Source organism: Benincasa hispida, chromosome 1 (genome assembly GCF_009727055.1).
Source record: "Benincasa hispida cultivar B227 chromosome 1, ASM972705v1, whole genome shotgun sequence".
NCBI lineage: Eukaryota > Viridiplantae > Streptophyta > Magnoliopsida > Cucurbitales > Cucurbitaceae > Benincasa > Benincasa hispida.
The window spans coordinates 92154828-92174026 of record NC_052349.1 but is presented as its reverse complement, the minus strand read 5'-3'; the positions used below and the strand labels follow the sequence as shown (position 1 = coordinate 92174026).

Genomic DNA, 19199 nt, shown 5'->3' with positions numbered 1-19199 from the left:
TCGTTTATTTATCAAAGGCGATTGCATACTTAATCGTGTAGCCTAGAGATAGGACGCATGTACCAACCCACCGAGAGGTGTGCATTGTGCGAGTATAATGAGTTAATCCTCTTTGCTTGGTGAAAGGCTATAGCAATGTTTGTCTATGGGTTGTTGCATTGCTTGTCTATAAGTTAAATAGCCGCGTCTAATTGCTTGAGAAGGTAAGAGATGGAACGCATTAAAGCAAAGTATGCATTGTTCTTAGAGATAGGCACAATCTTATGCTTGACACAACCATGCACTATAGAGATATAATCATGCGGCTGACCACCGAGAGGTGTGCGATGTGTTAGTGCAATGAGCTGGGATTACTCAGACAATTTAAGAAAATAAACATCACATGCGTTAATGGTTGTTGTGTATCTATCTATTCTTATCGCAAGTCTTCTATTGCTCAATCTATTTAGAAAGGAGTAGGAGTAGTGTGTAAATCTATTAAACCTCTTTTTTTATTTTTCTTTTCATCGCCTCAAACGCATTGCTTCACAAGTATTATTGAGTGACAAGTCCCTGTGTTCGACCTCGGATTACCCGAGAAACTTGCGTTCGCGTTATACTTGGTGTGAGCGTAAGAAAACTTGTGATAGGAACGTGTAGTCATTGCATACCAGATTAATGTCTTATCATTCCGACGCATGACCTCAGATGCATGGGCGTAAATGCATAACTTAGGCCATATCTAACGCATGATTGCGTGCACAACCCCATCCGTCAATAATAAAATTTTTCCTGCCAACAAATCGCCTATATTTTTAGAACAAATTTATGGTGATATATGTTGACCTATTAACCCTGGACTATTTAGATATTTTATGATGTTAATAGATGCATCGAGTAGATGGTCACACATGTGCTTATTATCAAGTCGAAATCTTGCATTTGCAAGATTACTTGCTCAAATAATTAAGTTAAGAGCACAATTCCTGATTATACAATTAAGACCATTCGTCTTGATAATGCTGATGAATTTACATCCCAAGCTTTGGATAATTATTGTATGTGAATTGGGATAGGTGCTGAACATCTTGTAGCTCATGTTCATACACAAAATGGTTTAGCAGAATCATTTATAAAACGTTTACAATTAATTGTAAGATAATTACTTATGAGAGCTAAGCTTCCTTCACCTGTATGGGGACATGTTATTTTGCATGCAACGTCACTTGTATACATTAGATCAGTAGCTAGTCATAAGTACTCATCATTAAAATTAGTTTATGGTCATGAACCAAACATTTTCCATCTAAGAATTTTTAGGTGTGCAGTATATGTTCCAATTGCTCCACCACAACACACAAAGATGGATCCTCAAAGGAGGTTAGGAATATATGTTGGATATGATTCCTCATGAATTATTAAATATCTTAAACCCCTAACGGGTGATGTATCTACTGCACAATTTGTCGATTGTCATTTTAATGAGACAAATTTTCTAATATTAGGGAGAGGAATTAAGAAATTGAAAAAAGAAATTACATGGAATGCATCGTTATTGTCTCATTTAGATCCCCGTACAGATCAATGTGAACTTGAAATTCAAAAAATAATTCATTTGCAAAATATAGCAAATCAATCACCAGATGCATTTATAGATGCAAAGAAAGTAACTAGGTCACATATACCAGCTGCAAATGTTCCATAAAAAATTGAGATCTCAACACAACAAGTTGTCACTAATGAGTCTAGAACACGCCAGAAGCGTGGTAGACCAGTGGGCTCCAAAGATAAAAATCCTTGAAAACAAAAAATAATTAATAGTTTGGTTGAGGATATAAATACCCACGAAGAAATTCTCGGCATGATTAGTAAGGAAGGTGAAATACCTAAAGATTATAATGAGATTTCAATAAACTATGTCATGTCAAGAAAAAGATGGAATCGTACTAATGTAATTATTGACAACATTTTTGCGTATAATATTACTCTTGATATTATATCTGAAAATGAGGATCCTGAACCAAAATCTGTTGAAGATGTCGACATAGAAAAGATTGGCTTCAGTGGAAAGAAGCAATCGAGACAGAATTAAACTCACTTTCAAAAGGTCAAGTTTTTGGACCAGTAGTCCAAACACCAGAAGGTGTTAAACGTGTGGGATACAAATAGGTATTTATGAGAAAAATAAATGAAAATAGTGAGGTCACAAGATATAAAGCAAGACTAGTTGCACAAGGTTTTTCATAAATACCTGGTATTGATTATGAGGAGACATATTCTCTAGTGGTGGATGTAATTACACTGAGATATTTAATTGACTTGACTGTGTATCAAAGTCTGGATATGCATATTATGGATGTAGTCACAACATATTTATATGGATATCTTGATAATGATATTTATATGAGAATCCCAGAATGATTTAAGGTATCTGAAATATATACATCAAATTCCTGGGAATTGTATTCAATAAAATTACAGAGATTACTATATGAATTGAAACAATTAGAACGGATGCAGTACAATCGCCTGAGTGGATATTTGTTGAAAGAATGATATCAAAATAATCCAATATGTCCGTGTGTTTTTATAAAGAAATCAAAATAAGAATTTGCTATTATAACTGTATATGTTGATGACTTGAATATAATTGGAACTCTTGAAGAGCTTTCAAAGGCAATAAAATATCTTAAGAAAAAATTTGAGATGAAAGATCTCGAAAAAACAAAATTTTGCCTTGGTTAGAAAATTGAGCATTTAGCAGATGGAAAATTTTTGAAAAGATTTTATATGGACAAAGCATATCTATTAAATATTCCAATGGAAGTCCATTCATTGGATATAAAGAAAGATATATTTCGACCCCAAGAAGATAATGAAGAACTTCTTGGTCCTGAAGTACCATATCTTAGTGCAATTAGTGCACTTATGTATCTTGTTAATAATACAAGACCAGATATACATTTTCAGTAAATTTATTAGTTAGATATAGTTCTTCTCCTACAAGAAGACACTAGAACGGAATTAAGCATATACTCCGTTATCTCCGAGGAATAATCGATATGGGTTTGTTTTATTCAAATAAATCAAATTTTTGATCTAGTTGGTTATGCAGATTCTGGATATTTATCTGATCCAAACAAAGCTAAATCTTAAACAGGTTATCTATTCACATGTGGAGGAACTGCTAATCATGGCAATCGGTGAAACAGACTATAATGACCACTTCCTCAAATCATGCTGAAATTCTTGCAATTCACGAGGCTAGTCGAGAATGTATATGACTAAGGTCAATGACTCAGTACATTCGTGAAACACATGGCTTGTCTTCTAATAAAAATCTTCCAACAATATTGTACGAAGACAACATAACTTCCATAGCCAAAATCAGAGGATATATTAAAGGAGATAGAATAAAATATATTTCACCGAAACTTTTCTACACTCATAATCTTGAAGAAAATTGCGACATCATTGTTAACAAATTTGTTTAAAAGATAACCTGACAGACTTATTTACAAAGGCATTACCAACTGTAACTTTTGAAAAATTGGTGTACAACATTGGAATACGGCGATTCAGAGATCTTAAGTAATGTTTTCGTGAGGAAGAGTAAATATATTGTATTCTTTTAGGAGTATGTATTATATGAAATATGTACTTTTTTTTCCTTCACTAGGGTATTTTTTTCCATTGGGTTTTTCCTAGTAAGGCTTTAAAGAGGCATATTTTTCATATATATATAGGCATCTAAGGGAGAGTATTATGAATATTATAATAATAAATAGATGTCCATTACTTAGTGTGCCAAAGCCATGTGTCACCCTTCATGATGTCCATGTGTCTTGTAATTATTCATGCTTGGTGTCCATGTAAGTTCATATCCTACTTGTCACTTTGCCTATAAATAATGATATTTGGTAGATCTTAAAATTACACATACATTTGTGAGAATTCTACTTCAAAATTCCACTAATTTACATATTATCCAATTTTATAAGTTTAGTTATTTTATTTTATATTATATTTTATATATTTAATATTATTATATAAATATATTATTATGTTATATTTTTTCTATATCCATGTTCCCGATGTGCTCTTCAATTTTACAACAAATACTTTTTTTTTTTTTTCTCATAGTGATTAAAGCATGAAAAGCAAAAGAATAGACAGAAATCAGAAAGAATGGACCAAAACCAACCCAATTAAGCTTTAGTTTAGAACAATAGTATGAAACAAATATGGAACAAATATAAATAATTTATATGTCAAATTCAGAGATTCTCTCTGCATCTGATAATTTGTTAATTATTTATCTTATAATTTTAAATAAATAGTGGATTAAAATACTAATTAGCTAAAGACGTTCAGGCATACTTCCCCTAATTAAATCATATATCTACCAATCATGTCTTGGAGACAATATTTTAAGGCTTAATTACAATTATTGCTTACAATAATGGTGGATTGGTCTTTCAATTTTTATAAGAAATTTGAAAGGCAGCCTCATGTGCAACTGAGATGTGTTACAAACCCATATGCTTTAATTTAACTTATTGTTTAGTAAAAGATTAAATATTACATTGAGCTAAAATCATGAGTCAATGCAAAATCCTAATTAGTAACACCACTTAAATTGAATAATTATAGTCATATGGAAATACATGACAAACTATGAAATAATTATGAGTATTTTCTTTTACTTGAAACTATTTTTTAAACATACTTAGAAAATCTCATTTCAAACAGATCTTGTCATTAGACTTTAAAATTGAAGTTTATGAAATAGAGGTTTCGTCTAGATCTTTTGGTACTTCCCTATAATTAACTCTCATAGAGTCACCATTCCCGACCTAAACGATGCGATGTTCTTCACCCTCGACGGTCTTCGGCTAACGAACTTTGGTAGCAGCCCTAGTTGGAAGATGCTTGCTTAGTAGCCTTCATTTACTCCCATTGACAAGGAGAGGATGATTAGATGGAGGGGAAGGAGATGGAGAAAGAGAGGAAGACATCTTATTTGTTATACTTAATTTCAAAGGCACATGTATTGATTTCCCATTGACATATTATTTGTTAAGGAACAAATGTAATGATTTTCTAAAACAAATTAAAAGCCACATGCCTTGGATATATAACAAATGTTTGTTGGGATTTGATGATGTTACATTTGAAAACAAATTAAAAATAGATAGATGGCACATGCCTAAGTTTTTGTTTTTGTTTTTGTTTTTTTTAATTGTGTTCGTTTTCTCACCATTTCTTTCTTATATGCTTTCATTTAGTTCTCAAAACTTTGCGCCAATTTATAAATTATAAAACAAGAACCAAATTAGGGGTGAGGAAATTAAACCTCTAATTTTGAGATTGATTGTACAAACACTATGCCAACTGAGCTATACTCTTCCAATCAATTTTTCTCTACTTGAACTATTAAAATCTCCATTTTAATATTCCATTTTTTTTTCTTTTTTGAAATAACTATTTTCGTTATGTTTTTTTTATTGTTTAATTTTGTTGTAAAATTGTTTGACAAATGAATGACGTGGCCTTAAATATGTGTATCAACATGCTAATGTAGACATGTAATATAATCAAATAGGCTGGCTGAAATGAGTTTAGGTTAATGTGACATTGAAAGTACAACATATTGAGTAAATCTTGTATAATTTATAAACATATTATTTATTAGTAAAATAAAGAGTTATTTTATTATAACTTAGACTTGAGTAATTCAATCCAATAAACTAAGATTCGAGATTATTTTATGTAATTTGAACAGCATGTGGTTGAAGTTTGACCATTTTCAAGTAATAAGGTCTATAGTACATGAAAGGTTGACTACCTTATCCTGATAACAGTATAAATACAACTCACTTTGTAAGTGTTACAAATGTTATAAGTGTTACAAATGATTTGATTCAAGTCGTTCATGTATGGAGGGGGTATCCTATACAAAGAATTTGTATAAGACCATACCCCGAAATAGTAAATCTTTCGTTGTAACACTGTTGACTGAAGAGATTAACATTTCATAGGATGACCATATACAACTTGATCTCAATCCCGAGTGAGTTATGAGCTCCTTCCTGTGAGGACGTCCTTTGATTTGTATGGGCGAGAGTGGCCCATGTTGCTAACTCAATAAACCTACCATTTTGGGGACATGATCGAGTGGAGAGCTAAGAACATAACTTCACAAGATAGAATGCACTCCTTCCTGACTTTAGGGTAAAGTAGATGGGTTGTTTCTTTAAGTGCAAAATTCGAGTCTTGAATAATGAGGTCTCTCCCTCTCATTGGCCCAAGAGGGATTTTATTTATAGTTGGACTATTCATTAGATTATCAGTGGGACTTAAGGAACAAGAAATAATTACAGGGGTAAAATGGTAATTTGACCCAATTGTAATTACGAACAACTCGTGAAGGATCGACTTATTTGTAATGGTTATATCCATAGACAAAAATATATCTACAGTGTGAAGAGAGCAACTATGGGTCTTTAGTGGAGTGATCCATAGTTAATGAATGTTGATTAATTTAATTAAAGAGTTTAATTAATTAATCTAGAATCATTGAAGCTTCTAACCTGTAGGTCCATTAGGTCCCTTGCTAGTTCACTAACGGGTAAATACAAGGACTAATAGTTTTAGAAGAATTTGAATTGTTTAAATTTAATAAGGGAACGTGCATTATTTGTATGAGATATGATTAATATAATGTATCTAGATACATTATAATATAAAGTTAATTTTGAATGAGATTCAAAATTAATCTTTACAAAATGTGAGAACTAATATTTGAATGAGATTCAAATAATGAAATATGAATTGCATTCATACTAAAACTATATGTTAAAATTTAATGTGAATTAGATTCATAAAAATTATAGGTTATAAAATTCACATAGCTTTATAAAGTGATTGTTCTCTGTTTCTTCCCTTCCCTTCCAAAAGGAAAAAGGTTCTCACAAACCTCATTCTTGTCTCAAAAGCATAGTGGGAAAGCCCTATTGATGGTGTCGTGTTCGGATTGGGAGAGAACATGATTTCAAACTTTGGAGAAGATTGAAGAAAGGTCTTCACTGATAATTGTTCTTTTCTCTTTACTGATCTTGAAGTATGTTTAATCTATGTTTTTTGTTTCTATTTTTCTGTGTTGTAATCATTAAATTAAATTAAAGTGTTCACACGCCTCCGCACGAGATTCAATCGTCTCTTCACAACGAACTAATAGTTATAATAATTAAGGACCATTAATAGTTATATATTTTTTTTTTTTTTCCAAATCTAAAGATTAAAATAAACCTTTGGAAATGGTAAGAATCAAAGTAAAATGTAGCTGAAAGATTAGTTTTTTAACCAACAAGTATCATTACATAAATGATAAAAGTTACGAAAAACTTTTCCAACCAAAAGATCATACAATCACCAATAATAATGGTCATTCATCCAAAGGATTTTGTTTGAAACCACAACATTTCCATCATATCATTATGTTGATTCAAGAGAATCAGATCATAAAAACTAATATATGTAAGTGATCTTAGAAGATCCATTTTATTTGGATCCAAATAATGCAAAAGTGGCATTCGAGAGAGAGAGCAGCGAATATTATAACAAAATTATTTGAAGTCCATCGATGTGCATCTCAATTCTCATCCAAGCGTTTCAATCTCAAACTGTCACGTGACAATTTTTTTTAAAATACTTTTTTATATTATAAAGATTAAAATTTGATGAAAGAGGGTCCAACATTATTAACAACCACTGACTTATGTTCTTTTTCTCTTGGGATTCCCTTAAGTCAGCCAAATTTCTTCTATAAATAAGCAAGCATTCAGCATAGTTCACTCTCCAACTACAAAAAGACAAACCCCAAAAACCAATAACAGAACAAACTCAACTTTTTCTTTTTTTTTAAAAAAAAAAAAAAAAAAAAAACTTCTCTCTTTTTCTCTCTTTTAAAACATTTGTTCTATGGACACAGAGGAGACTCCATCGACACCGGTAACGCCGGGGACGCCCGGGGCTCCGCTGTTTGGACGAGTGAAGGAAAATCGGCATGGAAGTGAGAATGGTAAAAGATCTCTTCTCAAAAGCTGCATCTCTTTCAATGTTGATGATAATTGGGGCACTGAAGAAGGAGGCTTATCTAAACTAGTCTCTTCTTGTTCATTGCCATACCCTCCTGTCTCACTTGCAAGGAAGGTAACCCTATATATATATATAAGCCTTTTAGTTTCTAAAGTTTTAAACTTTACACTAATCCACATCTCATCAAAAAGTACATAGGTGCAATTGTTTAACAACAGTTTATCACGTTACACACTCTCATTTTAAAAAAATATATATTGATTTTTTTTGCTATGCAATTGAAGTAGATGAGTGAAACTCAAGATATGCACTCCAAGTATTACTCTATTTTCAATAGCATTTTATCTTCTAACGCCTCTAACTTTACATTATGGTCGGAACAATATAGAGAAGGAAGAAGAGAGTAATTCTCACTCCGTCATGAGTCCATAATATTAAAGTTTCATCGATATGACGATATTTTTAACAATAATTCTATGTTTCCATGGGTTCAATATGACATAATGGGTGAATCAATATTTCCATCATATCATAGAAAAATCTACAAAACATAAAAAATAACCAATAAAATGTCACTAATGTAAGTATAATATAAATGATAAATATTTTAACTTGTTTAAAAATTATAAAATTTTTATTTATTAATTTAAAATTTTTATTTTATTTTTTATTTTTTTGCTTTTATAAATTTTCCAGAAATATCTGTTGAAATTGACAATTCATCGATATTTTCAACCAAATTTCCAAAAAATTAAGATTTCGATACTTTCGTGAACATCTTTTAATTTAAAAGAGAATACATTAAAAAGAAAATGATATCCTTTAATTGATTTTGTCTTGCTAAATTTTTAGAATCAATAGATTATATATATAAAAGTTGCCTCCATCCTGTGGATAGGTGGGAGCGGAGTTCATAGGCACTTTGATCCTCATCTTTGCCGGAACCGCCACGGCCATTGTGAACCAAAAGACGGAAGGAACCGAAATGCTGATCGGCCTGGCAGCCTCCACCGGCCTTGCGGTGATGATCGTGATCTTGTCCACGGGTCACATCTCCGGAGCCCACTTGAATCCGGCCATCACCATTGCTTTTGCTGCATTGAAGCAGTTTCCATGGAAATATGTATGTAGTTGGCATGATCTGTGTACCTTCACCCGTCGGTTCAAGTTTTTTAGTCAAATTCTGAATGAAAATCAATCTCTTGATGATATGTATTTAATAATTTGCAGGTGCCAGTGTATATTGGAGCTCAAATGGTGGCTTCTTTATGTTCTTCTTTTGCATTGAAATGGATGTTTGATCCCATAATGGGAGGAGGAGCCACTGTTCCTTCATGTGGATATGCCCAAGCTTTTGCTCTTGAGTTTATCATTAGCTTCAACCTCATGTTCGTCCTCACCGCCGTCGCTACTGACACTCGAGCTGTGAGTTCTTCTTTTTTCTTCGTCTTAACGGAAAAAGGAAAAGAAAAAAAAAAAAAAACCGATAAGATACAGATTGTATTACATTTTTAGCATTATAATATTGTGAATCTGAATCACACCAAATAAAATTTTTTAATTAGGTTTTAAGGTATTATTTTAAGAAAAATACTTTAAATTGTCGGATCATAATTTGTCACATACAAACCTTTTCTTACCATTTTTTTTAAAGTTTTTAATTGCAATAATCTTAATTTTTTAAAAAAATATTAAAACATAGAACAAATTCCTCCCTACTATCATTAAAAAATTGCTCATTGCTTTTAATAGTGACATGTCCGAAAAGGTCCCACGTTAAAATGTTATTAAAGTTACCCATTACAAGTGTGGTTAAATAAATTATCTTTGGGGCAAATATGATATTTCGTAATTTTTAGGTTGTATCCATTAAAATCTTAAATTAATAATTGTATTAATTTAAATTTTGTACTTTTGTAAGTGTATTAATCTGCACTCTTCCTAAATTTTGTTGGGATAATATGGTGTGAAACTTATGACTTGAGTAACTCTATATTTTTATAAATCAATCAATTTATACTTTTGAAAATCATCCAAATCAACTATGCATTAAATTTCAAACATGTGTAGACTTATTGTTGGATTTATAAAATGGACGATTCTTAAAAGAAATTGTGACTATGAGCCTAATGTATGGCTAGGGGTTGTTCATGCAATTATAAATGTCACATCGGGTTTTCCTAAATTGAATCTAATGAGAGTGTAAATTGATACATTTACAAAAATTCAAAGTTTAAATTAATACAATTAGTAGTTCCAAATTTAAATTAATACAAACTTTAAAGTTTAATGGTATAAATTGATATTTTTTGTGGTTAAAAATTTCAAATGATAACTAAATGTTTGTGTGTGTATATATATATATAATTATAGAATTACAATGGTGGAAAAGTGAAATATTGAAAGAGAAGAAGATTAGCCCCAGTAAATTAATATGACATTTCTTTTTAAAGGTCGAATTCGATCTCTATCGATTTAATAAATGAAGATTTTCAAAAATAGAAAAATAAGAAAAACTATTTATATGAAATAATAAAATTTAAATCTTTTTTATAGAGGTCAATAGAAGCTGATAGAAGTCTATCAGTCTCCATCAATATTTCTTTTTACTATTTTTGTAAATAGTTTAATATTTTTTTATATATAGAAATTACTCTGAAATAAAAAGAATAAAAAAATTAAATAAAATTGAAGGGGGATGACTTGGAATTAAAAATGCAGGTGGGAGAGTTGGCGGGAATCGCGGTGGGAGCAACAGTTATGCTCAATGTACTCATTGCTGGGTATGTCCAAAACTTTCCCAATAAATTAAATCTAGGAAACGATACTTTTTTTAGCCCCGAATTTTTTAGGATAAGTGCATTTGATCCCTGAAGTTTTAAAATAGTTATTTTAGTTCCTAAGCTTTTAATAATAGGTTTAAAAGATCTTCTTCATTAACCGAACGGTTTAAATTAACCGATTTGTCCGAGTATATTATTTAAATACTAATGTGGCTTGCTGACTAAATTGATGATTTGGATTTAAGTTCGTCTACAACTTTATAAAATGAACTAAACTTCACGTCATTTCTGTCTTTAGTCTCGTGAAACTTGTCTTGTGAAGTAACTCAAACTTCATGAGACAAATTTAAATCAAAGTCTTCAACTTAGTCAGCAAACCACATCAACATTTAAATAATCTATTTGGACAGATCTGTTAATTTAAATAGTTCTGTTAACGAAGAGGGTCTTTTAAACATATTATTGAAAACTTAAGCATTAAAATGACTAATTTGAAACTTCAGGAACCAAATGCATTTATTCCAAAAAACTTAGGAACTAAAAAAAAAATTTCCCCTTAAATCTTTACAATTATTTTTAATTCTCCTCCTTATAATTTTTATTATTTTTAAGATTATATATATATATATATATATATATATATATATATATATATATATGAACTTCAGTATGTAATAATTAGTTTTAAAGTTTTCACTTTGAAGTTGAATGATTTCTTTTGTCTTTTATTAAGAAACTTCGAAACTTAATTATTACATACTGAAGTTTATGAATCAAAATTGCAATTAATTAAAAAAAATAAAGAAATTAAATTATTACAAATTGAAATTTATGCTAAATTATTATAAAGTAAAGCTTCAATTTTAAATTATTTGATTGTTGTCAAATTAAAAATTTCATCGATGTATTTCAAATAGTGTATCTTTGGATTATACTTTTTTTTTTTTTTTCAATTAATATAAGTTAGAAAAACCACTAATCCTATGATTACCTTAAACCCGAATTTTCTACTTATCAAGATAAATATTCACTCATTCTTATTTCACATACCAATAATCAATCCTTATGTCTATTTTAATCTACCCATCCTAATTGCTTAGACCTGATTCATCGATGATTCATATTTTATGTCATTCATTTGCACAAAATCGAATCTAATTTATCTACTTGATCCTACCAAGAGATTAAATCCTAAGTAAATAGTTGTGACTTTAAATGCAGTCCTTCATCCCTTTATTTACATTGGTTCTTACTGATCAATTTACGGTTTGAAAACTATCAAGATAGACGTTAATGGTATAATTCAAAGCTTGAGAACGTAACTAGTTCTTTTTAAAACTTTTCGAATAAAAATAGCCACTTTACTTAAAGTACAAAGACATAGTATGTAATTTAATACCTAATTAAAAAGTAAAATAATGATATGAGATTGAAATTAATTTATGGATAAAAATCACTTTTGGTCTATGAATTTTTATAGTAACAATTTATTTTATGAACTTTAATTTGTAGCGATTTAGTTTCCATGCTCTCAATTTTGCAACAATTTAATCTCTAAACTTTAATATGTAACAATTTAATCTTGTGCTTTAAAATCTAATCCTTATCATGAAAATTACTGTTGAGATTAAGTGGAATTTCATACTTAAGTTAATCAAATAAAAACTAATTAAAGATCTAATATGTTCATAAACTACAAAGTTGTTACAAATTTGGAAGCATAGAGACTAATCGTTATAAATTGAATTAAAGACCAAAAGTGATTTTCACGGTATAAAATAAATTTGAGAGCACATTCACTTCATATATGATACAACTCAAACTGGTAATGACTTATCCAACTCAAAATAATAGATTGCTCATAAAAATGTAGATATTCCTGGATAATGCAGTTAGAACCTGAGTTAAACGGATGTCAATTAAGTGGCTACTGTTTTAAAAAGGAAATAGTTGGTAATTTAGAGCTAATTTAGAGCATCTTATGAACAACCCCAACTTCACTAATCAACAAACAAACTAAAAGCTTTTCATTTTAATTATGCAACAGACAAGCAACTGGAGCTTCAATGAATCCAGTAAGAACACTGGGGCCAGCCATTGCTGCAAACAACTTTAAAGCCGTATGGATTTACCTCACAGCTCCCATATTAGGGGCATTGTGTGGAGCTGGAATCTACACTGCAGTTAAGTTGCCCGACAAAGATGGCGATTCACGCTTGCCTTCTACTGCAGGAAGCTTCCGAAGATGACAACAGATTGATCTCCCGAGCTACCTAAAAAATCCAGAAAACATGTTGATCATCAAATCGTTGAGACAACTTCGAAATCAGGAAAGATTGATAAGATGGAAAAAACGAGACCAAATGTATGTTCAGTAGTAAATACACAACACAATGTCTATGGACAGGCTGCAAATATTGATCTTGTGTATGATAGTTAAGTTAACCAAAGGATTTCCAGATTTTAACCAAAGGAAAAGAAACTCCCAGTAATGGTCTTGTAATCTGGAAATGAAACCATGGCAGTCATTTGTAAACTAAACTCAATTGGGGTAATATCTAGAAAGCTATGACCTATTTCATAACCATTTGATTTCTTTGGCTTCTGATTATTAAAAATTAAGTTTTATAAACACTACTTCTGTTTATGAGTTTTTTGTTTTGTTATCTACTTTGTATGATGTTTTCAAAACCGAAGCCAAATTTTGAGAACTATAAACATTACATTTTTAGAATTTGTTTTTAGAATTTGGAATTTAGCTATGAATATATATCTTTTTTTTAATAGAAACAATTGCTTTCACTGAGAAAAGAGGACCAACAAGGTATGATGTTGCCTATGGATAATTATAAAAAGTATTCGAAATCAAAACCTAGAGAAACATGAAACCTCACTAGGAATCAAACATCACTAGGGTCCCTCCCCGCTCCTCTGAAAATCCTATTATTTCTTTCCCCTCAAAGCTCCAACAATAAAGCACACACTCAAGCTAACCACAAGAGCCACAAGAAGTGGCCCTTCTCCCTAAAAGGCGGATGGAGACTATGAATATGAATGTTCCTTAAGAAAGATAAAAACCGATGTAAAAGAAATTGTGAAAAAACAAGCACAATTTTCAAAAATTAAACACTTAAAACAAAGAGGTTATCGAGCAAAGAACGAGGCATATATAGAGAGTAGAGTGTTTTCTCCATATACAGTGAGCTCTCAGGGACTAAACTGATACTACAACATCCAATTGTCAAAAAACTAGTAGGATTTTAGTAAAGAGGCTGGATATCATTATTACTCAAAATGGGAAGGAAAAATGGGCTAAACCTTGAAGATCCTTTGATGCTATGTTGCAACCACCTACCAAAATCAAATTAGCATATCGCAAACTAAGCAATTAAACCAACACGAAATGTAATGCAACAAGAAGCAATCTACTCCTTTCTTAATTTACACTCTTTACCTACAAATATTCATCATACAGTAACTGAAATCTAACATCTCTTCAACAATTCCGTTGAAAAGAAGCAAGACAAAGCCATCCAATGATGCCAGATAATCTCAGGAAATGCAGAATAACCCAATTATAAAACATTCTCATCAGAATTAAAGAAAATGAAACCACGTTAAATTCACCTCCAACGAACCCCTCTGTTCGTCAAAATCGCTTCGATGATCAAGACCTCAATCGAAGTACATCCTTCACTCACTTTCTTTCATCAGTAGTCGAAAAGCAAAACCTATCAGACCATTAAAATGTCCCGATCAGGGCTAGCTTCTTTGTCGCCGCTGCTGCGGATCGAGAATCTGAGGGTGTGAAGAAGGAAAGAAGCGATCAAGACGCCGATCAGATCGGCAATAGCGTCCCTGGTGGAGGCTCCGGCGGACTTGAAGAAGCCAAGTTCGTCGGCGACCTCTTTGGCGGCTCCGGCGAAAAGAGAAACGACGGATCCGATCAGAATGGAGTGGCGACGAATGAATGGATAGCGCGTGTGAAGGGCCAGTGAAGCGAAGAGGATTGTGAGAGTGAAACAGAGAAGAAAATGGTAGAGCTTGTCGGGGGCTAACCATGGATCATCGTCGTCCTCCATTTGCGCTCTGATTTTTTGGTCCAACGCTCTGTGTTTTGTTTGACAGTTTGCGACTTTACAGAGAAAATTGCCAAGTCTCAACATAAAAAATGTCATAGTTCTAAAAACATCGGTAATGACCGTCGTGGACATGTGAAGTTACAGATTTGTCCTTCTTTCCTTGAGTGTTTTCTTTCTTCTTTTTTTTTTTTTTTCCTTCTTCCTCTTTTTCTTTAAGGAACAATCAAACAAGATCCAACAAACAATCAAACAAGATCCGACGAACAACCAACTTGTGCATGTTGGTCCTTAATTCAGTGCCCAAATGTCGAAGAGCAAGACCAACAGAGAACGAGAGTTCGAGACAACTAGAAAGAGAAATCTGTGAGAAGATGAGAGAACAATAGAATATCCATTTCACATGCATGTGAAGGTTTAGTTTTGTTTTGGTAACTTCACTCGAATTTAACATCATCAAATAGTAAAAAACCTTGTTTTCAAAAAGTGGGACAAATCTCGTTTTTTCCCTCAATTTGGGTCATCCGTACAAAAAGCCTAACTTGACAACACCCATTTTCCAAAACATATAATTCAAATGTTTTAACATTTCCACATATCATTTTTGTATTTTCGTGGACATGACATTTAAACCTTTTTTAATATTGTGATTGAATTGAACTACCATTGGTGCAACTATATAAAAGTGAAAATATGAATATCTGTTGAAAATAGAGCTTTTAACCTAGGGTCATTTATGTAATTTTGTAAGACCCCTAGGGTTTCCTATTGTCTATTTATACAGTGTGTCCCTGTGTATTCAGTGTATTAGTTTTAAAACGAATAAGAAAAGTCTTTATATCGTGGTTTTTCTCCCTGTACTAGGGTTTCCACGTAATCTTGTTGTTCGTCTCTTCCCTATTCTTTATTTTTAACATGGTATCAAAGCACGGTGACGAAACCCTAGCCATTATGGAAGAGAATCAACCTCAATCCTCTTCTGGATATGGGTCTTCGGGTTTTGACATGAAAACGACAATCTGAGCAGCTGTAAAAGAATGTTTTTAGGATGCCCTACTGGAATTAATTTCTGCTGTCCAGTTGCAATCCTCGAAAAATCGCTATCAGCTGATCGGATCTTTCCATGCAGAAACGAGTCGAACTCGAGAATCGTAGGTGTATCCGGTCACGATCGGAGCTGGAGCTGGCCGCGAAGAACAGACGACTCACGATCGGTCATAGGCAGGTCGGTAGCCTTGGACATGAAGAGCGCTTACCGCAAAGAGCTGATGACTTCGATCGGAGTTATCAGGGCAGAATCGATACCATCAGAGAGCGAGGAGCAGAGGTATCGATCTGATTTGATTAGGGTTGGTACCGGTCTGGGTTGAACCAGGGCAGACCAGCGATGGACAGAACCAGACCCAATTTTTTTATTTTAGCTCCGATCTGAGATTTCGACCCGATAGTTCTTCAGCCCACTTTTTTGCGCCAGCCGATCCTATTTCAGCCAATCCAGCCCGACCCGGTGATCCAGTTTCCTTCACAGCCCGACCCGATGGTTCTTCCACATCCAACAATCGAGGTCTTGAGTAGCCTGAGCGACCAGCACCTATTTCAACCACTTGTAGTTCAACTCGTTACCCAGACGATGTGAGATAATGGTTGGCTTACCTACAATAGTAGATTTCTGATTTGGATACGATGTTCAATGCAAATCCTCAACCGATTTATTCAGAAAATCCGGTAAACTCATTACCTATTGTGCCTAATGTTTCCTACTTATCTGGTTCGATAGGTAATTCTGCAGGATTTATCGTCGGGAAAAAATTAAATGGCCGGAACTATTTCTCCTGGTCTCAATCAATCCGGATGGCCTTGGAAGGGCATTACAAGTTCGGATATTTGACAAGGGAAATTCCAAAGTCGGCCCCAGGTGATCCACAAAAATGAATTTGGAAAGGAGAAGATTCGTTGTTACGATCTGTTTTGGTGAATAGTATGGAACCCCAGATAGGAAGACCGCTATTATATGCTACAACAGCCAAGGATATCTGGGAGGCGGCGCAAGATCTATATTCTAAAAGACAGAATGCCTCTTGGCTATATACACTCCATAAACAGGTCCATGAATCCAAACAAGGGTCCATGGATGTTACTTCTTATTTTAACAAACTGTTAATGCTGTGGCAGAAGATGGACTTGTGTAGAGAGATTGTCTGGAATTTTCCACAAGATGGGGCCCAATATTTGAAGATTGAGGAAGCAGATCATGTTTATGTGTTTTTTGCTAGATTAAATCCAAAGTTTGATGGTGTTCATAGTCGGATATTGGGCCAGTGCCCGATTCCTTCACTTCGAGAAGTCTGTTATGAAATACGGCTGGAAGAGGATCGGTTGTGTGCCATGAATAATACCATTTCTACTACTGATGCAGCCTCCTTCGTCGCCAAGCCGTCCGATACTGATGGTGATAAAAAACCTCTTCCTGTTTGTGAACATTGTAAGAAGCTTTGGCATACGAAGGACCAATGTTGGAAATTACACGGGAAGCCCCCAAATAGCAGGCGACGACAATCTCATGACAAATCTAATACTAGTCATGCCCTGGTAAGTGATTTAGTAGATGAACAAACTCAGAAGCAATCTTCTAATGACGGTAAACATAGCTCGAGTACAGTTAGGGTGAGTGCAATTGCACAGTCAGGTAATTTTCCTTCTTTTGGCCTAATTAGTATAAATGGTAAGAAACCATGGATTGTGGATACATGGGCTACTGATAACCTTACGAGTTCCTCAGAGTTATTTATGTAATATAATCCAAGTGCTGGTAATGAGCGTATTCGAATTGCAGACGGGTCCTTTGCCCCTGTTGCAGGAAAGGGCAATATCTCTCCGTTTAATGGTTTAATCCTACGTGATACCTTACATGTGCCTAAAATATCGTATAATTTGTTATCTGTCAGTAAAATAACAAGAGATTTGAAGTGTAAGGCAATTTTCTCACCAGATTCAGTTTTATTTTAGGATCTGAAATCGGGGATGACGATTGGCACTGCCCGGCACGATAAGAGACTATACTTCCTTTCTGACGAAGCTTCCTCTAGGAATGATCACCAATCTGGGTTTATGTCTTTAAATTTCTTTGTTTCTGAACATGATGTTATGTTATGGCATTTTCGCTTAGGACATCCGAATTTTCAATATATGAAGTATTTATTTCCTCATTTATTTCATAATGCTAGTACTTCTTCTTTTAATTGTGATGTATTTATTCGTGCCAAGCAACATCGTGTTTCTTTTCGTTCTCAGCCTTACAAATCCTCGAGTCCTTTTTCTCTTGTTCATAGTGATGTATGAGGTCCTTCACCGGTTACTACTTCCACGGGAAAACGGTGGTTTGTCACATTTATAGATGATCACACCTGTCTCATCTGGGTTTTCCTTTTTACTGATAAATCTGAAGTTTCATCTGTTTTCCAATAGTTTTACACAACTGTCGAAACTCAATTTAAAACAAAGATTGAGATTTTAAAAAGTGATAATGGGCGAGAATTCTTTAATGCCTCATTCGGAGAGTTTCTTGATTCTAAAGGTATTGTTCACCAGAGCTCGTGTGCTTACACTCCGCAACAAAATGGAGTAGCTGAGCGTAAAAATCGACATCTGGTTGAAGTAGCCCGGTCTCTTATATTATCTGCCACCCTTCCATCGTACCTCTGGGGAGATGCAGTTCTCACTGCTGCTCACCTCATTAATCGGATGCCCTCTCGTATTCTTAAGCTTCATACTCCTTTAGAATTGTTTAAAGAGTCCTTTCCTACTACCCGATTGATTTTTGATGTTTCTCTTCGAGTTTTTGGTTGTGTTGCTTTTGTTCACTCCCATGGTCCAAACCGCATGAAATTTACTCATCGTGCTTAGAAGTGTGTCTTTGTTGGATATCCACTCCATCAATGTGGATATAAGTGCTATCACCCATCATCTCGAAAATACTATGTCTCCATGGATGTCACCTTTCTCGAGGATCAGTCGTTTTTCCCTATTAATCATGTTTAGGGGGAGGACATAAATGAAGAGACTAACTGGTCATCTTATGCTATTCCTTTAGAGTCAACGTCCATTCAAACCTTGTCTAACCCTAGTCCTGAGCATGATAGTCTAGTCCTTCCTACCAATCAAGTTCCTTGGAAAACGTACTACAGGAAGAATCTCAGGAAGGAAATAGTGTCGCTTGTTGAACCAGAACTACCGGCTCCAATGCAGGAGTCAGACCCGC

The 19199-nt window shown here is 33.4% G+C and overlaps 2 protein-coding genes across 2 annotated transcripts; one reads left to right on the top strand and one right to left on the bottom strand.

Annotated features, from left to right (window-relative positions):
* The first annotated feature begins 7851 nt into the window (after positions 1 to 7851).
* LOC120068482 (aquaporin NIP6-1) lies at positions 7852 to 13340 on the top strand. Its single transcript, XM_039020269.1, has 5 exons — positions 7852 to 8193; positions 8978 to 9202; positions 9310 to 9504; positions 10801 to 10862; positions 12910 to 13340. Exons 1-5 carry the CDS (start codon positions 7963 to 7965, stop codon positions 13109 to 13111), a joined length of 915 nt encoding a protein of 304 aa, XP_038876197.1. The 5' UTR covers positions 7852 to 7962; the 3' UTR covers positions 13112 to 13340.
* On the bottom strand, positions 12692 to 15040 carry LOC120080188. Its single transcript, XM_039034762.1, has 2 exons — positions 14490 to 15040; positions 12692 to 13135 (listed from the first exon to the last, which is right to left on the bottom strand). Exon 1 carries the CDS (start codon positions 15038 to 15040, stop codon positions 14597 to 14599), a length of 444 nt encoding a protein of 147 aa, XP_038890690.1. The 3' UTR covers positions 12692 to 13135; positions 14490 to 14596.
* Between the last annotated feature and the right edge of the window lie 4159 nt (positions 15041 to 19199).

Coding starts and splice junctions, on each gene's coding strand:
- LOC120068482 (XM_039020269.1), top strand. CDS start 7,963: ATGGACACAGAGGAGACTCCATCGACACCGGTAACGCCGGGGACGCCC. Junction 8,194..8,977: donor CTGTCTCACTTGCAAGGAAG/GTAACCCTATAT, acceptor TCCTGTGGATAG/GTGGGAGCGGAGTTCATAGG. Junction 9,505..10,800: donor TCGCTACTGACACTCGAGCT/GTGAGTTCTTCT, acceptor TTAAAAATGCAG/GTGGGAGAGTTGGCGGGAAT.
- LOC120080188 (XM_039034762.1), bottom strand. CDS start 15,040: ATGACATTTTTTATGTTGAGACTTGGCAATTTTCTCTGTAAAGTCGCA.